At 26.6% G+C, this 22632-nt stretch overlaps 1 protein-coding gene and 1 long non-coding RNA gene across 4 annotated transcripts; one reads left to right on the forward strand and one right to left on the reverse strand.

Annotated features, from left to right (window-relative positions):
- Positions 1-2944: 2944 nt before the first annotated feature.
- On the reverse strand, positions 2945-16390 carry LOC149060407 (uncharacterized). 2 transcript variants are annotated; one of them, XR_016189550.1, is made up of 3 exons: positions 16068-16390; positions 11161-11270; positions 2945-3616 (listed from the first exon to the last, which is right to left on the reverse strand). It is a non-coding gene; the product is annotated as an uncharacterized LOC149060407 (long non-coding RNA). The 2 variants fall into 2 exon arrangements; XR_016189555.1 differs by lacking the exon at positions 16068-16390 and having other exon boundaries at positions 11161-11467.
- Positions 3254-22418, forward strand: LOC149060408 (sentrin-specific protease 1-like). 2 transcript variants are annotated; one of them, XM_089216549.1, is made up of 5 exons: positions 3254-3395; positions 4083-4130; positions 18164-18207; positions 18279-18346; positions 21584-22418. In XM_089216549.1, the coding sequence occupies exons 4-5, from the start codon at positions 18337-18339 to the stop codon at positions 22216-22218; spliced, it is 645 nt and encodes a 214-aa protein (XP_089072675.1). In that variant the 5' UTR covers positions 3254-3395; positions 4083-4130; positions 18164-18207; positions 18279-18336; the 3' UTR covers positions 22219-22418. The 2 variants fall into 2 exon arrangements, with proteins under 2 accessions (XP_089072675.1, XP_089072669.1); XM_089216543.1 differs by lacking the exon at positions 18164-18207 and having other exon boundaries at positions 21584-22417.
- The last annotated feature ends 214 nt before the right edge of the window (positions 22419-22632 follow it).

Raw genomic sequence — 22632 nt, forward strand, 5'->3', positions numbered from 1 at the left:
ATATAAATAATTGTGCATTCGTGGCTCGTGCATTATTTTAGGCTTCAGTAAGGCGCAGGCCAATTCTAACATTCTAAAAGTGAGGGGTGCAACCGCACACCCAACCAGCCCCCAAATGACGCCACTGGTGTGTTATATGATGGTTCAAAGTTCTAGGTCTCAAATGTTGTCCACGAGCATATCAATATTTATGAAAAATTAATTTAACTTTCCAGTAGATATACTTTATTTTTCTTAAAAAAAGGTAGGAAAACCTTTTTAGTCCTTGTATTCAATTTTAAAGTTGTAGATAAATATAGGAAACTTTTATGAACACAGAATACTTAATAAATTATCGTTAGGTATTATGAAAAAGAATTTTGTCAAGTACCTACCTAACCACGTATAATTGCTTTTGAAAGTTAGAGGGAATTTTCAATATTAAATTCTGAAATACTCCAACTAGATTATCCTATCATATATCAGAAAAGACACTGAAGTTGAAATTCGAATAAGCATTAAATGACTAGCCATATTTTAATTATTTTAAATATATTTCAAATAATTTCACGGAACCATAAACAAGGTTCGTGACACTCTGGTTGGGATCGAAACCGGTTTTTCAAAAACCGTTTAAAACCGCGGTTTTTTCATTATTGAACACCGGAACCGGAACCGACATCAAAAGCAATCTACATGATTACAAAAGTATCTACATATTATATTTAATACTTGTTAAGTATTTACAAATTATTATTTTATTTATACATTTAACAGACAGTTTTTTTGTTTTTATAGTTATTACCTATGAAGTAAAACGTAATTACGTGCCTACCAATAATCATAATTTATAAATAAATATTTATGTTTAAATAAACACTGGAATCCACAGTTAAATGTATTAGCTTTTCTTAATAATTTAGCTGTACATATATATATATATATATATATATGTTGTGGTTTATTTTTTATAAAAACAAGTATTGCCATATGAATAAATAAATAAATATTATACGAAATTAGTTCTGTTGATCATAACTTGGCATATTGTATGTAAATTCTACAAAAAGTATACAAATCGGATACCTATTATTACCTATTATACCGGATATTTTAATTTTTAGGGCTTTAGGCTCAGCCCTTAATAGTTCATAGATAGATAATAAAAAATGGATCAACGGTTTTTAGATGTAGAAAAATATAATAAAAATTTAAAACACCGTTCCAAACACCATTCCTGAAACCGATAAATTTTTTTAAAAACCTTTTTTGAAACCGAAACCAAAACTATAAAGTATGAAAAACCAATCTTAAAACCTAAACCAAAACCAAAAAATTTAGAAAACCGTTCTCAAAAACCGAAACCGAAACGGTTAAAATATGAAACGGTTTCGATCCCTGGTGCTACCATTTAAGAATGTGAAACGATAGTTTATATTTTACATTTTATATAATATATTATTATTATAGTTCTACTTTCATTACTTAAAGTAGCTTCATTTTCCACATCAGAAGTATCTCTATAATTATATGTTTAATAAGATTTATTTTTATTTATCTGCAGATTACTTAGTTTTAACATTTTTATGATATACTTATTACTTACCTTTCTATAGAATGATTATTTTTAATTTTTTTTTTTCGATATAAATTAAAAATAATAAATGACAAACCACATACAGGTTTTATTCTTAGTAAGTAGGTACACAAGTCACAAATAAATGTTATACATAGCCACATATAGGTACTATTCATATTAAAAATACAATTTAACTCACCGCATTCACCATATTTTTGCACTAGATATACCTGCAATTTTAAACTATTATTCATTTGATGATTTCGATCGGATTCTTTGTCATTTTATTGACGGCTGCAATTACCGTAGAACGATAATTCAAAATTTAAGTAATTTATTATAATAATATTAAGTAGGTAAGTGATATTTTACTAACAAGTAGGGGCCTTCAACCTATATATAATAATTAGTACACAATTTATCCAATAGTTAATATATGTCTGGTTTTCTTCTTCATATTTAAATTTGATTTTTTTGTACATTTTTAACGATATTTAAGGGAGCATATTTATGCAATTTTAAATGCCATAAAATGCTATCTTTAAACTTATCGTTAGCAAAATAACACCGCCACCTAGCACACGGTGGTGCCTGTTACCTATAGTCAGTGTTGTTAAATATTTAAGTGAAAGTATTTAAATAATTCTGTTCTGTGCTGAATGATTTTTTAATATACTTACTTTTGTTTTTGATGTAGGTTCCTACTACAAAGGTATTTTAAAAGTATTACAGCACAATATTTGTTTACTTTCTCACACCCACGCGCATCATGGATAAAACTCATTCTTATGATTTCTGAGTAGGTAATCTTTGAATAAAATCACATATTAAAAAATATTATGTGGAGAATAATATTTTTGAGGGTATGTCAGATCGGTTTTATATTTAATTTGGCTATCAAAGTAAAATATTAGTTTTGTAAATTTAAATTACCCTGTTCAAATAATTGTTTTGACATGTAATTTAGATTTGTCTGACATGTCATACCATAAAAATATATGATTATATATATGATCTTTTAACTATTCTATTTTACACTAAAATTACTAAAAAACATTGACAAAAAAACCAAACGATTTTGTGTAAATGGGTTTTGTTTGCGTCGCTCGTGGGCCGGAGCTGGGAGAGAATGATGCTTTGCTGATACTTTTTTTCGTAATTCTTTTAATTCTTTATTTGTTTCTAAAATTGTTGTAGGTAATCCCTGTCAAATAAAATATCGAGTCGTCGTGGTCATGCTTCATCATTAAATTTAAGAATTCATCGTTTCAGGACTCTGTTTTAACCAACATAATTGTTGCTTAATATCATATAAAATAATGTTTTGGTAGACAGTTATGCATATTAAAATAATATACGGATTACCTAATTGTTGTAATAAGGTGGTTAATGGATGGGTAGGTGTTTTATTGTAAAAATAGAACAACCGTAGATAAACGATAATTTTACCAGAATCTTTAGTCGTTGTTTGACTGCAGTGGGTCCAAGGTATAACAATTAACAATACATTGTGTTACAATTTTGTACCTCCACTATAGTACGTTTACCTCCATAGGGGTTTGAAACGTTTCATCAGTGAATATAACGTTGGACACGAATAGAATATCGGTCGTCAACCAATCAGAATCTCCAAATTAGAGTCATCCGGCCACACGGGCGCCCCGTGCCGCTGCGTTGTAGAGTCGTCTACCAGTTGTTTACGCTGAACTGTCGCCATTTTTGATCACTTCCCGCCAGAGCAGTGAATACATTGTAAGTGTCGAGACGCTGTTCCCGAAGAATTTGTTTTATACCCACTAGTTTTTAGAAGAGGAGTTTGAGGATCGCCTTATATTCGGTATGTAATTAAAACCAACAGCACGAGACATCGGTAACGTCGATACGCCGTAGTACGATGTTTATTTGTCGTTTCATGTCCATCGATATATTATAACATCATCGGGTCCGTACATCCAACATGGACGCCGAGTCTCGTTTGGGTTGGTGTGAGTCGCATCTCATTTTTTCGAACCGGCTTGAAACGTCCGTCGAAAATGTCCTATTATCCACGTTTATAATCTGAAAAACACAATAATATTTTTATACACCAGAAAACATTTCGTATGGGTTTCGCAGGAATTACGATTATTTTGACGTACATAAGTCATGTACAGGTTAGGATAGGTATGTCAAAAGGTCGGACGGCAGACGCAATGGTCCGAAATGCGTTCAACCCGATGTCAATATTGACGATAATGTTAAATCAAGTCGGATCGCTTTGCGGATGAAATACGTTTCGACCGTGTAGTTTTCGAATAAAATATTCTTGAGGTAACCCCCCTTCCCGGCTTCCCACTAAACACGTGACATGAGTTCGTGAGAACGGTTTTTTGTATGAGCGATGTGATGCAGACCAGAATGAGGGTTGTCCGAGTAGACATCCGTGACATCGGCATCGACAATATAAATTAATTATTATTTTAATACCTATCTAATATTTTTCATGAAAAAGTTGATGTTTTCAATAATTTTCTCTTGGTTCTAGATTATCAGAAATCTGCTGTTGTGGAGAGAATTTGGTGAAAATTGGAAGGTAAGCGGCCAAGTATTCTAAAGCAATAAGCGCTTCAAAAATAATTTTATCTATTGATTTGCAAAAATGCTTTCCTCGGGTCTTGTGGGACCTGAAATATAATATAGTATAAACCTACTACACTCTGTCTCATATACCTAAGAGTAAATTTATGATGTTAAAATGAATTGTTTTAATTAGATATTTAAAACATGTTTTAAACTCATATTTATTAACCTTGTACTTCAGTTACTGCTTAGAAACATATCTTAATGTAAATTAAAGAATATATCCGAGACTCAAAATAATAATAATAAAAAAGTAGGCCGCAACAAACTACTTAGTATTAGATTGTTTACATTTTTTATTAGTTAAGAGCGTTGACTGTAACATATTGGGCTGTTGATGATATTATGACATAAGTGATGACATTGCAGCGATAAAAATCAAAAAAAGGTAGTTAATTTTTAAAATTTGACGAAACATATTAATTTTAACTTTTTATTTAAATACTTTAATCATTTTTTATAAATATATGTGCAACTAAGCCTGAGCTTAAACGAGTTAAAATGATAAAGTTATATATGTTTTTAACTTTTTAACTTGACTTTAAATTTAATTTTTATTAACTTGATTTTTTTTAAATTAAAAGTTTTTATTTACAATCTATATTAATAAATTAATGAATTTTATCATGAAAATATATAACAAGAGGAACGCGATCATGCAAAATATTCAGCGATATTACTCAGAAAATATATGTACAAGAGTAGTACTAACATAGTTTGATCTGAGTTATATAGTCACATATATTTCACAAAAATAACTATCAATGTTTTTTTTTTATTTATATAACAACTGATTTTAATGAATAACATAAAAATAACTATTTATTTTTAATTAAATCAAAGTTAAGTACCTACATTTATAATAAATATTTGATGATGCATATTGTATTAAAATTTATTTTTATTATTTTGAAATATACTGTTGGCTATTTAAATATTGAAAAAAATAAAAATAACTTAAATTAATAAGTCATATTATGAGTTTCCATATCATTATATATTATGTTTTACAACGTTACACAGATCATGAAGATTAGAGATAAAGAGACTAAACTCTGCATATAAACTATTGCTCGACAAAAGTCACATGTTTATTCAGCCACCGGGAACTTGTTGTTTGATTAGAGGGCTACGTTTTGTCACATATGATATGTACTTTACCATAAATTTTCATTAATTTTGACTTTTCGAATTCTTATAAATTATGATTCATTCATATTAAGGTATACCTAAATATAAAATTCTAAAGGGGTTTGCTATAAAAAATTTTCAAATTCAAAATATTCTATAATGACTACAAGGCTAAAGATTAATGATAAGTGAAACATGTTACGTATCTATGAAAATAACACATTCACTTGTTTTAATAATTTTCTACTATACTTGGTATTTTTTTTTTTTTTTTGAATGACTTACAATAAAATGAGTACAATACTTTTGTTGATTCCATATTCTTTTTTCACAACTAACAAAATGATATAGATGCTGTGTCCATAAGTTTGAAGTTATTGGAAAAATTGTGTCAACATTTAATTCTCCAGAAATTAAGATCTTTTAATGTTATATTTTCTTTATGCACTCGTCAAACAGAGGAAATAATTTGTGACTTCTCGCACATTCTCGCCAATTGCACATCCCTCACTAGTTCCCGATCAAATTTACTTTGCTCTTTACATAAGTATAAAGATCATACAATTATCCTTAATTCCTTCTCAAGACCCAATATTATTATGATATTGAAGTTTTTCGAAAATGTTGGATTCTTAATTTCATTTAAATTCACTTAAAACGTTTGTTACTTTTTTCTTTTCTCTGTTTATCTCGTTAGGTTTACAGCAACTCTATTAGTTATAATATGTATTTTATATCTATTAAGTACTGGTTTGCTCGTTGTTCATTTTTTTTCTCCTTTGTTTATTTTAGCTCTTGTCTCATACATTGGCTTGTTGTTTGTTGTTGTTGATTTATTTGTAACTGTTGAGCCAATTTGTATGTTGGTAACTTTAAATGTTATATTTTTTATATTTATTATGTGATTATTCATAAATAGGGTTAAGATATTTTGTTTTGTTTACTTTGGGAGCTTTAAATAAACTTATTTTTTAATCCAATTGTTTTTTGTTGTTTTACAACTAGAACATAACCAATATTAAACCCTGGTACAAAGTATAAAACAATCTTTAACTATTTATAAAGTTTAGTTACAAAAATATAAAATATAAATATAAATTAGATATTATAGTTTTATGTATAATTATTGTATTTAAATAATTTTAAAAATTATCTAAATCCTTATGATTGTATACGTTGTCTATTTTTAAATTTAATATTTTGATGAATAATAAATAATTGTGTGCATGTCCATGTGTTCAATAGCTAATTATCATATTATATATTTTATTTTTATTATTGAAACCAATTTTAACCAAAAGCCCCTTACTCCTGTAATTATGTTTTAGATCTGATCCTGACCATAATAAATCAAGTTTAATTCGAAAAATGCACATAAACCCTATTACATTACATGCCTTAATTATTGTAGAATGTAGCACTCCTATCGAATGGCATAATACTGGTGGCAGAAACCCATGTGCTGTTTGTTAGGTCACTTTATAAATGGGTGTATTTAGGAGTTTGGTCTCCTTATATCTAATCTTCATAACGTAGATGTTTCCAAAGGAAGATTAACTACATTTTGATGCGTAACAAATTATTTTTAGGTGCTACAAATCGTTATCACATAATCATATTCTAATCACTACACATATAACTTGAGTTTAAAAAAGATTAGGATAACTATTAACTTCAAACTTTAAAAAAAAAATTCTATCAACAAGTGATACGTCATTATATGAATTTGTGGAATATGAATGTAATATGCTATGTAACATAAGTATTTATCTATAATTAAAATCAAAAATATATTTTATGCATAATAAGTTTGTAATTTTCAGTATGAAAAATTAGGGGTCAAAATGTGTTTGCCTGTGCTCAGCCTTATTTTGCTGTAAACGGTAGAGATACTGAAACATTAAATTGGATTCTTGTTCGGAAAGCCATTGTATTTAGGATTTAAATGTTTTACAAAGATCTGGTGTAATAGCCTTGACAGTCTTATCACTATTAAGCTTTTGAATCTCACTTCTTGGTAAAAAATCTAAAAATTCATTCTGGACATCAATAGCCTCACTCAAAATGCAAGATTTTTTTTGTATTTAATTTAATGAGATAAATATAATAATTTTTATAATTACTATAGACTACAGTAGTGTCAATATCTCCAGGGTTGTGCTCACTGAACTTAAGATATGCTCATTTTCTTTATAGTGTAGGCGATCAGAGAAGTGTTCCAATGCAAATCAGATAAGATAAATATTTTACCAGTGTATGTTTATAATATATTTGGCTTCTATTTTTTGATTATTTCTAAAATATTTGTTCAATATTTAACTTTCTAAATTGTGTATTAATAAGTTTAAGAATTTTCATTGCACTCATATCTAATAATATCACTGAATGTTTAAGCTCTACAAAAAATATGTATGCACTTATGTGTTTAAATTATAAATATATTCTAAACATTAGTTAAAAATATGTATCAATACAATAAACTTTGTGAACTGTCAGTTTATCAGAAATATAATGTATTATTTACATTCGGGTGTTAGAAACTAACTAGTAGTATTAAGTTGTGTAATACTAAGTATACGAAATATTTTTAATATTATAGATATTAAGTTATTTGTAATCAGATCTTAGTTGATTGATAAATTTTACAAATTCAGATTGCTTAATGTTATTAAATGGCATGTTAGTACTATGATCATAGGCGCAAATCTCAGGGGTGCTAAGGGTGCTTAGCACCCTGAATTTTAATGCTAGCACCCCGAATCCCATGATTATAACTTATAGTACTATTACCATCACATTTTCAAAATAATTACATTTATTAAAAATTCAAAAACAGCTTTATATTTATTTAATTATTTATAATATAATATGTCGAGTTTACGTCTGGATATATTAAACTGCAATGACGTATAAAACATATTATATATTATCATAATAATTGTGAAATTATGATATTAACGGGAAATAATAAATTGTTAAACATATAGGTTTGTAAATAATAAAATTCGGAGTATCTATAATCTACGCAGACCGACCGCAACACGACACTACAGGTATATAGTTTTATTTAATTAGACCCGCAGTGAGTAATTCCATAAAATAGGATTAAAATAATTTTTAGAGAGCGATCTAGTCATTGATAAAGACATAATTTTAAATAAGTTTGCTGAAAATAAGCGCACATTGCCTTTACATTTTTAATAAATAAATAATAATAATAAAATGTTTAGTTGTGTTTGTTTGATTTTTATTTTATATTTTTATTTATATAATATATAGCATAGTACTATTGGAGTGTGTGAGGGACGAAGCCCCTCACGAGTTTGGTCTGTTTCCTCAAAAATTTTTGGTGCTTAAGCCCCCCTAATGTTTTTTGGTGATTTGCGCCTATGACTATGATTAAATGCTGTTGTCTGTAAATTAAATCTTTTATGTATAATTTATTATATTATTGATATTATTTTGTGGCTTTTTTTCATAATTGAAGTGAAAACACTAAATATCATTTGGTAGAGGCAATTTGTTTGTTAATTAAATGAAAAAGTTATAATTTTGTATAAGCATTAATACTTATACTAATACAGTTAACACTAAAAGTATCATTGTTTGATAAATCTACAAAGTAAACTCAATACCTCATTTAAAATATTTTTAATACTATATTTACGCATTATACATATATATATCTTTTTTTTTTTCTTTAAGTACTACTATAAATCGGTGGCGCTTAAAATAAACTTAGACATTGTATACATGTCGGGCCCCCATCATCATCCCCCCCACATTTTAAGAATTCAACTATCAGATGTAAATCAAAGCATCTAACAATAAGTTATGTAATGTGTAATCGTATATTATAAAGTTTAAACATATATCCTGGATGCAGTAGTCATTCATAGTTTGGCATAATTAGTTTATCATAATGCATTTGAAGTATTTATGTTCAATATTGTATCTCAAAAACACTAAAATGTTACCTATATTTTATAAATTGTTATTCAAAACCCATAAAGAGTGTGATAAATATTTAAATCTTTTATTCACTTAAGCACAGAAATATTTATTATTACCCAATTTGGGTGTATAATGCTGACTTTATTAAGGGCCCCAAGATATAATAACATACTTTAATTTTAAGTTTTAAGTACCCAAAAATAAGTTTTTTTTAAATTACAACAAAATAACTATAAACGTTATTCATTATTTACGTATCTAAGTTTTATCAAATATATCTTGATTTCAAAAAAAAAAATTATATATATACATATAAATTATATACATGATATTAGTATTTTGTTTTCAGTATAGGCTTGTTATGAGTGACCTTGTATACAATTTAAAATCCTTACCTATAAATATTGAATATTTTATAAACTTTTAACTACAAAATAATTTCAATTTTCTGTGATTTTAACAATGTTTGAATTTGAAAACAATGTATTCCCATGTATTTTTAATATTTTTACTGTTAGAAACACAATTAAGAATTTTGTGTTGAATTTCCTAGCTTATCTGATTAAATAGAATAAATTTATTTTGACTTATTTAGAATACAACTAAAATTTTTTTTTAATATCTATTATATGGTACTGCTTATATTGTATATAAAAAGATAAAATAAATTATTGGTAAAATTGTCAAGTATTTCTGATTAAAATTTGTTTTTATTAAAACAAATAAAAAATTTAAAAACTTGTTATTTCACCTATAAGTATATGTGTGACTTTTATAAAAAAAAATTGTTGATAAAAGTAGAAAAAGTAATGACAAATCTTATAATAAAAGTTCAAATTTTAGGATTAAAAAGAAATTTTTATGAATTCCCTACTGCAAAATAATTTGGGAATTGTTACGATTTGAAAGATTTTAATCAAAAGTCTTAGTTTGAATGTTTATAAAAAATTTAATTAAAACCCATCACTGTTATCGTGATGAGCACAGTGCTCACTTAGTTAATATTTTGAGAATATTTATTTATTGCTCAAGTTCTTAATACTATTAATACCATCAATCGACACATTTCCAAATATAATTATAATTTTGTAACTTAAATATTTATCAGTATCTGGTTGACGGCCACTGGTACATACCACCTGCTTAGATGAATAATAATATATCTCAATTTATATATTTTATGTATTTATTGAATGATATTATGAGTGTATTTTTATGAAAAGTCTTATATTGACATAGTTTCCTTTTTTGTTGCTTGAAATATTTATAATATATTTAAATGATAAAACAGTGTTTTCTAAACAAATAAAATATAAGCTACTCTGTGCTGGTTTTGATGTTCTATGTTAATTAATAATCACACAATAAAGAATTATGAAAAAACAATGAGGTGAGGACGACGCTCACTCAATACCAATGGTGGGAAGTTTGCAGCGATCCAATGACGGGTTTGCAACTTTCAAATACAGCGGAATTTTTTTTTTTACTGACATTTTAGGAAGAAAAAATCGTTTAAAGTATTTATGGTTGTTTGTTATTCAGTTACCTACATCTTATTTTTAGTTAAATATTTTTATCACTTGAACAATTTTAAGTGACACTCATTAAAAGTACCATCTAAATCCCATTTTCTGTCTAGAAACCATCCTCTAACCTGAATGTGTTATGTAGACTATTTATCACACTCACATACACAAAAACACATCATATTAATAAAATCAATACAATCGTTGCTCAACTTAAAACATAAAAATTACTTTATTATTTTGAGGACTTCAAATAAATTTTGCACACAGAACACAAAATTAATATTTCCTCAGTGATGGAATTATTACTACTAATAATATGTAGCTGATTAAATACTAATAAATACTTTATTCGAAAATTGGTTCACTTACCACGTGTTTTAACCCATTCTTTATTTGGAGTACCTTAATCAATGCATTCGAAATACATCGCCCCGTCACTTGTAGTTGTTGATGACTGTTGAAGGAAATCATTTGTTCGGCTATAAAGCATTAGAATTTTAAAAATTAATTTATTAACTTAAAGGTGGTAAAATTTGTGTTAAAATGGTTAAGTATATAGTCGAATTGCTGAATTGGACAATATATTGCCAGTTTGAACACGACTGTTGTGTCATTAAACTTTCGTAAATCAAAGCTGATTGGTGTGCGATCTCGACTCTCAATATTTAGAGTATGGATATTGTATTAGAGAAAAAATATGTACTACAGGGTAACATGGAACAAACGACGTATGTAATATTATTCTTCCATATAAAAATAATCATAATTTTAATATAATAGAACAGAGTTTGGAAGAATTAATGTAATATTTTTTAATCCATGATACCCTTCGGTATGAGCCTGTCTCTCTCACTAAATGGTAGAATTGCCTTTTGTGTTTGAGGGAGAGAAAGCGCAGTCCATATCTCTGACTCTATCAGCTGTCTATGCACTCTTTCTTTTTTATAATTTACAATATCTTTGTAGTTTAAACCACAGTGTGTTGTTAGTAACAATTACAACGAGCGCTCAAGTGGTTAATCTTTTAAACTAATTATTTTTTATTCAAATCACAATCACGACTACATACTACGTCATTTGAATTTGTCAAAAATTAAGATTTTAAATTTTAAAATAATAGTATTACTTAAGTACAGTTTAATTTTTTAATAATATTAATTAACTTGCTACAAGTATTTGATATCTGTTTTCACCTTTTTATAAAGTTTTCTTTTTGTTTTGATATGTATTATTGTCTTATGTGCACTACAATAATATATATTATGGTGAACATTTCAAATTGTTATACTATGATTTAAATATTTATATTTTCACAAAGCCTCTGTTCAATATGTCTATGTTAAGCTAGTGGTTCTTATTCATCACTATTTACTTAATAAATGGTGTATATTGACAGTATATTAAGATTAATTAAATTTAGGTAATACAATACAATATAATAATTATATTAATTTTATATTCTTCTTTGTACAATATTAATTAACAAACGTATTAGATTGTATCATCTTTATTTAGAATAGTGACATGTAATCTTAATTTCCTTAAACTATTCTAAATTTTTTAGCATTTATTAATTTTAATTCACATGATTTTATCGGTTACAGTATAATGTTAAATATACAACTAATTTTAAATAACATTACAATTAATATAATAAAAACCCGATTACCTATACTAACAAATTTAATTTCTCATTTCAAATAGTCATTTTAAATGGTTAGGTTAGGTTTAATAAAAATATATTCCCAAATTCTAGTACAACTGTTGAAATTATATTTTCAATATTATACTAACATGTTCATTCAATAGGCGGACTATCAAACACGATTTTAAAAGCAATAAATATTAATATTCTTATATGATTACAATATATCTTTGCCTTAGCTCAAACTACTTATGTTTTCCTTCACACAATTAAAATATAAACTATTGAACAATTAATTATCGACCAATTGCATTTGCAATTAGTCTATCCAAAGCTTTAGAAATGACCTTATACACCTTATAACTTCTTGGAAACATACAAAATTTTCAATAACGAATTCGGCTTCAGGAGAAATAAAGTTACAGATACAGCTTTAAACATCAATAAAAATTCTGTTCATAACTTTCTGTATACAATAAGCTTACAACACAACATACTGTCTGAAAAAATGATAAGGAGTTTGCATTCAGGCTATTCTATTGCAAAGAACCTAATTAAAGCAAAACCCTAAAAAAGCGAAAAGACTAATTTTCCATACTGCATATGACATACAATTTTAAATGAAAATAAATAAAAAATATATTTGTAGGTATAATATTTTGTATAATTTATGGTAACATTAATGTAATAATAGCAAATAATTATTAATGAGTAGTAAATAGGTATTACAACATTATGGTTTATGGTCTTACGGTGAATAATGAAGGTATTATTATTAGTACAATAATAGCTGTCTAATTAATATGATTTATTAGTTCTGATCTATCAGTTTATTTATAATAAATTCTTCGTAAATATCTTAATTGGTAATTTTTTCCCCATAATATTTTCTATACTTTATATACTTAAATTTTTACTTTAAACTATAAACCAATAAACAAAATATTTTTCTGAGCATGAAACATCAACATAAACTTCATTGGGAATCATAATAAAATTAATTTGATTTGATTTTAAATGAATGTAAATGCAATTAAGTTAAATTAGTTAAGTAATTAAAATGACAAATTAGTAAGGGTTAAAATTAACTTAATTTTTAAATTATTTTTATTTTTAACTCATAAATGCCCTGCCTTAGTTATATTCAATTATATTCCTATATTAGCTTGCCAAAATAAGTAGGTAGTGATAACTTTACTGAAATAGAAATATTTTCCATATAATAGGTAATGTTGTTCAATCATACTATATAGTATTATGATAAAATAATTAAAATTATAAATAATAAAAACATTTTTAGGCTTATTATCCAATTCAATTAGTTACATTTTTGTTGGCTGGTTCTCGCTCTTTACATAATTAAATCTGTTATTATCTTGGTGTCTAAATAATTCTTTTCAAAAGAGAATCTACGATTCAATACATTTTTTATTGTCTTATAAACATAAGCTTTTATAATTTTGTGATCCAAATTTTTTTTTTTTCAATCATTGTACTAGACGTCAGTGGTTTTCAATGTGCTATTTACATAAAAGATTTAGGAATTTGTGATATAGTTTCTAATGTTTCTATCCATAATAAATTCCAGAAGGAGGGTGTACCATTAATCAAAAATTACATTTGTAGTTAAAAAAATAGTCACTTTCAGATTACTTCCTTTGATTTACAAAAAAAAAAAAAAACATCTTGCTTCACATCTTTGCTCACCTTTGAATTTAAATTAAAAGTTGGTTTGCGCCAAGAAGCTACACATAATTTTTATTACTGAACTTTGCAAAGCTGATTTTCTTTGTTTCATTAAGTATAGCTATTAAACTTTCATAAAATTATCTTTATCCAATGATAAATAATTAGTTATTCATGTTATAAAAAATAAGAACAAAAGGGATTTAAGGGTTTTGAGAAAATCATTTTATCTGACTTTTAGCATGAATATTTAACATCATGTACCCCATTTTTATGGAGTAAATTAAACTCTGCAGATATTTTGCTTATATATTTTTACTTATATATTCAATAAAAGCTGTTCAATTATAATATTTGGTGAAGGTCTACTTTTAATTGTATATAAGAATACGTATTATTATAATATAAATCTGTGTATCTAATATAGGTACTAATCGTTATTTTTGAGTTTTTCAAACTTGAATAACTTGTTTTTAATTCTAATATCGAAAAAATAAAAACAACGTAGCACTGAAGATATTCTCCACTATAGTGATGTACTAATATAATGTGAAAATTTGGTTGTTTAGTTTGCATTACAACTTGAGTGGTTCTTTCCCGTGCAAAACAGATATCGCAATGTTTTACATTTGTAAACGGAGACAACACATGCGGGCGCGGGTGTAGCGTCTTCTTAATTTCGGTTTACAAGGCGAGGTTTTAATATTTTTCGAAAATTACTGATTTTTGATTCAAACACGATTAAAATAATATGTGTTGAGGCTGGAGAGAAATTCTTTATTTTGATTGTATATGGTAAAACACGTGACTTACGTGATGGTCGTAAATAATTCCGAATTATATTTGAATTATCTTGTGAATAATTTAAAGCATATTTTCAAACAATATATTTTAAGTATGTTAAATGTATCGCGAATGAAGAAGCTAATAATACAAAACAATATAGATGCAATACTTGATCAGATGAATCAAAAACAATAAAAACCACTGAACGTTATATTTGTTTACTTGAGTAACGGAAACGTCTACTGCGTCATGTTTAAGAGTCCTCTTAAAGAAGAGAGTTCCACTGAGATTTGCTGTCCCTGTTTTAAAGTGCGTAACTATAATTTTTAAACCAACGGAGTTCAACAGAAAATGTCGGTGTAACAACGTCCCTTTAATGCCCCATAATCTGGACATGGTCAACCGTTTTGGTTCATTCACAGTGTCATTTCCCTGCTGATAATAGTGTCGCAAAGGAAAAAAAGTTTGGGAATCACTGCCGAAGATCATTCGTCATGTATTATGTCTCGCATAGGCGTAGTAACCAGTGTCGGCCTGACCTAGGCCGCGAACGCATCCAAGGCTACTTATAAGCATTTTTTATCATTTTTATTTAATAAAATGTTTGGGGGCCCTTCTGAATAAATGCATCCGGGGCCCTACAAGTACCAGGCTGACACGTCTGGTAGTAACTATGATTACAACTGGTAGCCATAATAATGATTTAAAAGTAGAACAGTAGTCATAGATATTTCACTAATAGACAGAGCATCCGAACATGGAGTGGGTGGGTGATATGGTCATGCTATTATATAGAGTCAGAGGTTGCACTAAAATAGAGTTATAATAACAATTGTTGTAAATTTAAAACATTCTAATACGCATTTGCAGTGTACGTCGCACATCAAGATCTTCGTGTTTTATCCGGGATTTTCAAGCAAAAAATTGGAATTGAATGAATTATATACGATAAGTATTAATATTAAGCATTTGAAAAATTATGCATATTGTGGTATATCGGGTACATAATATACCGATCAGTATCATACTCAGACTGTCAGACTTCGGTATAAGTCAATACAACTTCATTTAATTGCCTACCTCGCGTTATTATTTAAATTTTGAAACATACCTATATTCTTCATTTTTTCATTTTTACGCATGCGCAAAACAAACTTACCGAATTTCTCTTCTTGAAAATGTCGCGTGTTTTTGTCTAAGTCCAGACTCCTAATAATCTCTTGTATATTCTTTGATCAAAGTTAACGTCTTTTGCAATTAGATTCCCAAGTTACTGTTGACGACTCATGAATTACATTAATTTATTGTATTTAGACAAAACCACACAAGAAATGAATAAAACGTTGATTAAAAACAACCTACACCTTAACGAATTTGCTGCGGTCGATGACCCGATAACGCAGTACTCGACTACAACGATACCTACTATAAATGAAATAATACATAAATATTATCGTCAATTGTCTGAGAAGCGTTGCTTACCGAATCTCGTAGCTCAACAACAACCCCCATATTTTACAATTTTTTGTTTTTACGCATGCGCATAACGATCTAGTTCAGTGGTTCCCAACCTACCTTATGCGCGTAACCGAAAAATCGCAAACATCCATGGATATATTAATTTACTAGCTTTAATTTTCCCAAAAAATGTTTGCAGTATTTTATCGACTCGTTTATAAACAAATGTTTAAAAAAATAGCTGTATATGTATAATATATATGGCATATTACTAGATATTTTCATCTGGAGGGAAAATACGAATCATCCAAGAAGCAATTATTCATGAGAAAAAATCATTATTCTATTGTAACAATATTATATTTTTAAATAATAATAACCTAACCTAACAGTTATAATTAAAATTATATGATTTTATAATTACAAATTATAACTTGTATTCAGTATGACTAATTTAATAGAATGTATCACATGTTTTTGAATACCTACCATAATGCAGCGGAAATATATCTAATAGCAATGCTACCATTTTGTTCGGAATTTTATTTAATGTTATTTTCGTATTTATTGTTAATTAACTTCTATATCAGTGGACAAAACGTTATGAAAATTGGTTTAAAAAAAAATTTGCACCCTTTATTAGCCACAAAAAGTCGGCTATTTTAAAAATTTAAAATAAACGTTAAGATAAATTTGTAAACACGTATCTAATTTTTCTTTAAGAAAATCTTTCATATTTCTCTGAGATTCGGATTTCAGGTTTATCTTTGTTATTTCTATGATTACGATGATGATTTCTAAATTTGTCGTGTGACTATTTACAATTTACAATACATTATAATCTAGCAGCAGTGTAACACCTGTTAAATAATCTCATCCAGGCTTGACCATCGACAAGTAAAAAGTTAATGAAAATAAGTTATATATATTATATATTTATATTAAGAAACATAATCATTATTATATAATATATATTATAATACGGGTGGCGCTAGGTGGTGGATGTGAACGTTTAATATATTAAGATAGGTAGTTGTTTCAGTATCATATTTTATTTTTTTTAACAACGATTTATATTAGTTTAATATTTTTCTTGCTGAATGCCACAGCTCACAGGAGCTTCACTTTATAAATTTAACATCCGATTTATTATTCATTTTTCAAAGGTTAACATGAATACATGATGAAGCAAATTTTTAGCCGCTTTAAATCGACGAAAACAAAAGCTGATAATGAAAACCGATTTTATTAATAGGAGTGATCTGACCAAACCGTAGGAAAATCATCGGTTACCGTCCAAGGTTAACCCTTATATTATAATATGAGACAGAGTGTGGTTGTTGCAATTAAATAGTGGTTAAATCATAAACTATTATTTTTATAGTAACCACAAAAAATAACTTATATATCTAATTTTGTGTCAATTTGATCATAAAATATATTTAAATTTCTATAAAAAAAAACTGTATATAAACTTATAATTTTTAGATTTTTTTGGTTATAGTATGAACTACTTACAAGTAACTTTGTATTGCATTTTCAAGTATTTTAAACTAACGAGAATAATTGTATTCATATTCATAAGAAAAAAAAAATTGAAAATTTCTCAAATCGAGTCAAAATATTCAAATTCCATTTAAAAAGATAATTTATAGTACATTAAGGAAATTCATGTTTAAAAGTATTATCATTTAATACATAACACTCATTTAGAATACTTCAGAATTTTAGATGCATAAAAAAATTGAAAATGTAAATTTTTTGAAATAATAACTAATTTATAAACATATTTCACAGAAAATTTGATGCCTAGTTACAACAAGACAATAATTTAACAAATTGTAATTTTATTTTTTTTATCAATTATTAATGTATCATAAAACTTTTGCCTGATTTATGTTGTTGTTTTTAGGTCTGCTGTTTATAGTTCAACACTAAGTTACCACCAACCACCATTTCCATAATTTATCATGGCTGAAGGTATTCATTTTATAATTGGTTTTATATTTATTTAATTATAATTTTTTTGAAGGTATTGTGGTCAATGTGAATACTCTTCTCGTCGAAATTCATAAATTCACCTACCTATCCCTTTTTAATTTAATAAAATGTAATTATAAAATCTAAAATAGACAAATAAACCAAGCCCAGCTGACACGATGACATTGTTTCCAATAAAATCATTGAGAAAGTTGGCTGTTCAAAATAGTGTAAATTAAGTTTGAAATTATATGAGCTCTAAAAAATAAAAAATTTAAGTTTAAGTTTATGTATTATCTAAGCTTAAAACCCTAATAATACGAGAACAATTTTATTGGTCCCAATTCAAAATTTAAATACATAATGAATGTGAGCCCTTGTCAAGCCAGAAATTCCTTTAGACAGAAATATTGAAAGTCCAAAGGGATTCCTTCTTGTCAAGGTTTTACTCTAATATAAATATAATAGAGAACACAAAATTTAAAATTAGTTAAAAATAATGTAAAATGGAGTAACTATGGACTTAAAGTGTATTTAAACAAAAAAGTATTTAATTATTTTTATTCAATATTTCTGATAATTGATAAATTTAGAAGTATAAATAGTAGTTTTATAAATTTTAAAGTCAAGAATTTTGTACAGGACATGCCACAGGATTTTTTTGATCACATTACTATTTGTATACATATATAATTATTAGTTATATAAACATAAGAATTACAGATATTATGGAATATATCCATAAATTTATATTTGGTTTAGTACTTTAGGAATTAAATAGCATAAAAAAAAATCTATTGAGAATGTTGAAAATTCTTGGATTCTTTGATTACATATATACATGTATGATTAATGAAAGATTGATAATTAATAGATAGTTTGAAGATTTTTCAAGAAAAATAAATAATATTTGTTTAAAGTTTTCATTAGGTATCATTATTAGGTATATCATAATTTTAAAATTCAAAGTATAATATAATGTATTAATATAAGTACACTAGAAATATCTGATATTAAAATACGATTAATTTTATTCATATACTCATAGGCACAAATAGGGGGGGGGGCTTAGGGGATATTAGCACCCTCAAATAATGATCGTGCTTATGTATCAAAAACTTCTTCTTTCAAAAAAAAAAAACTAAAATGACAAAATGTATAGCATAAGTACCCTTAGTTTTTTTTATTGAAATTGCGCCTATGCATATACTATATAAATACTACTACCTATTTATTTTATTTAATGATATTATTAATATTTATTTTATTCTATTTAATATTTGGAAATTGTGTTAAAAATTAAAAATAAATATTTACATTAATTTGTATTATTTTAACATTTTTATACTTTTGAATACAAAATGTACATCAAATTCAGCAATCTAAGACTTAAGAGTATGAATTATGAGTATAATTCAAATGCGTGTACAGATGTTGCTTATAGGTGGTGTATTCCTATTTTACTATTTATATTATTTTTAAGTAAGTTATGATTGATTTAAAATTTACAAAATAAAAACTGTTTATAATGGTAATAATTTACTTAAAATTAAAAATATCAATAAAAATACTCATAGACGCCCTAGATAATATAATTGTCTTTAATTGTATATGAGGTAAATTTTAGAAATTACAGAGTAAAACATATTATTTTGAACTTAAAGTTTCCATGTTGTACATTTGTAAAACGGTTAGGTTAGGTTATATTTTTATTATAGTGAAATGAACAAAATAAAATTGTAAGATATGTTTACAGTCTAGATGTCTGCCTTCCACAATCAGGATTTGGACCGTGGTCCACCTGCAGTTGCCAACCATTTTTCTAAAGTTATTTAATATTAAATATTTCATATTATAAAAATGTAAATATTCCAAACTTAATTTGGTCCTCCAAAAATCTAATTGGTAATCTTTGAGCTAGAACATCTATATATATATAAAATTACTTGTCCTGAATAATTCATCATCGCATAGCCAGAAACGCTGAAGCTGTGAGTATGAAATTTGGACAATAGTTTTCTTTTGTGATATAGACACCCATTAAGACAGGATTTTTCAGAATTTGACCCGTCCAGGGGTTAAAAGAGTTATATGATATAAAAAAGAAAAATTATTCGCTCGAATGGTTTAATATCTGGATCTATTTAACTGTCTTTAAAATTTTTTTACCATCAGAAAACTACACAGTCTCATGAATCTGTAGCCTATAATAATTTATCAGTGGCCCTTAATTTTTTTATTGAAAATTTGAGATTTTTATATAAATAATAAATATAACAATAATAATATTAAATATATTTTTGGTTTTTATATGATTGCTATTAGCTATACAATTTAATATGGATGAATAATTGAATTAGAAATTAACAATTTGTTTTTGGGTACCAATTAAAAATTGTATCACCATTACTAAACTGAAAATGCTATAAATATTATGATTGAATATACTTTTAGTCCTGTATTTTAAAATTTTAAATGACTATGCTAAAAATCTTTAATGTATATTAAGCTATGGTAAGTCCTCGGGAATTGGTCATGGGAAGTTTTGAACATCACTTGGTATGCTGGATATTAAATGATGAACTAAACACCGATTTGAATAATATAGAGTTGGTATTTTTAACAGGCAACAAAGTGTACGGGGATCAGCTATTTAAGCATATAATATAAAAACATGTTTCATGAATCTATAGTAAAAAATTACAACCTAAAATTTAAACTATGTTGTTATGATGTCATTGGCAAATTAGGTAATGTAATATTGTTAAAAGTTAGAAATGTCAATTGTAAGTTTATAACCAAGTTACCTTGAAACTGTAACGGATTATTAGGTACCTATTGTTGAGGGGTCTGTTTAGTATGCTTTAGAACTATTTTTATATTTGAAAACTCAAATTTCCATACGGTGACATTTGGACAGTTCTTAATGTATAGAAATCGTTCTACAGTAAAAAACAGATTTTTTACATAACAGTTATTAGCATTTTCTATTCTAATGTTTATTATTTTAGAGAGACTTGGCTTATTGAGTAACAGTCACTAAATGGCATAATCCTCATTCCATGTTTGTTTAGTACTTGAATAGAAAATCAAAAATTAGTTTGAGCTCACGTCATGATTTATAAATATTACGTACCTAATTTTTAGCTGTTAGTACTTAACGCCATTAGTTTTAAAAAAATTTAAAAATAAAAACAACTCAATTGTGTAATTAACAATTATATTTTATGATTTCAGTTAATGAACCAAGCACAATGATTGATATTACCAACTTCTATCTCAATGATAAAGTCATTAACAATTACATGAAACTGATAGTGAAGCGCAATCCAAATATCTATGCATTCGATACATTTTTTTTTGTCAAATACTTAAATAAAGGTTTTGATGGTGTTAAGCGCTGGACAAAGAAAGTTAATATTTTTGCGAAATCTCAACTGTTGGTACCCATTAACATTGTGAAAGGCAAATGTCGCCATTGGGTTCTCCTTCATGTTGATGTAGATAAAAAAAAAATATCATTTTACGATAGTATACAAGGGTCAGTAAATTCAACTGAGTATATGAATGTAATGCGGGAATATTTATCGCAAGAATATTCGGATAAATTGAAATTAATTCTTGACATAAATCAATGGGAACTCATAGAGGCAGACTGTCCCAATCAAAAGAATAGGATAGATTGTGGAGTCTTTGTTTGCATGTTTGCGGAATACCTGGCTAGAGGTGCACCATTTAACTTCAATCAAAGTCACATGATGTTATTCAGGCAGTTAATTTTGTTTGAACTAAAATTGGATGAACTATTTGATGTGAATCTAACTTCGTCTGAAATCGATGAGTTTATAGCAAGAATGTGTATTAAAAATTGATGTAAAAAATAAAAATAAATATTTAATTTTAAGTAGTATGTATCTTTTATTTGTATTATTTATTATTATTTTATCATTATTTTTATTATTTTTGTTAATTTATTAATTATTTTTTTTTTATTTGTAAAAATAATATTAGTGTTTTTTGTTTTAATTATGTAAAATTATGTAAATAATAATTGTTTTAGTAATAACTAATAAGTAATATAATAATAGTAAGAATAGTAAATTATATATTATATTGATATTTGTAAAAAGTATGATTGTTAAATAAAGATAAATTGACTGATTATATTTGTATACATATATAATTATTAGTTATATAAACATAAGAATTACAGATATTATGGAATATATCCATAAATTAATATTTGGTTAAGTACTTTAGGAATTAAATAGCATAAAAAAAAATCT

This window comes from Diuraphis noxia, unplaced genomic scaffold (assembly GCF_037042655.1).
Source record: "Diuraphis noxia isolate RWA-SAM2 unplaced genomic scaffold, SU_Dnox_SAM2 contig0001, whole genome shotgun sequence".
NCBI lineage: Eukaryota > Metazoa > Arthropoda > Insecta > Hemiptera > Aphididae > Diuraphis > Diuraphis noxia.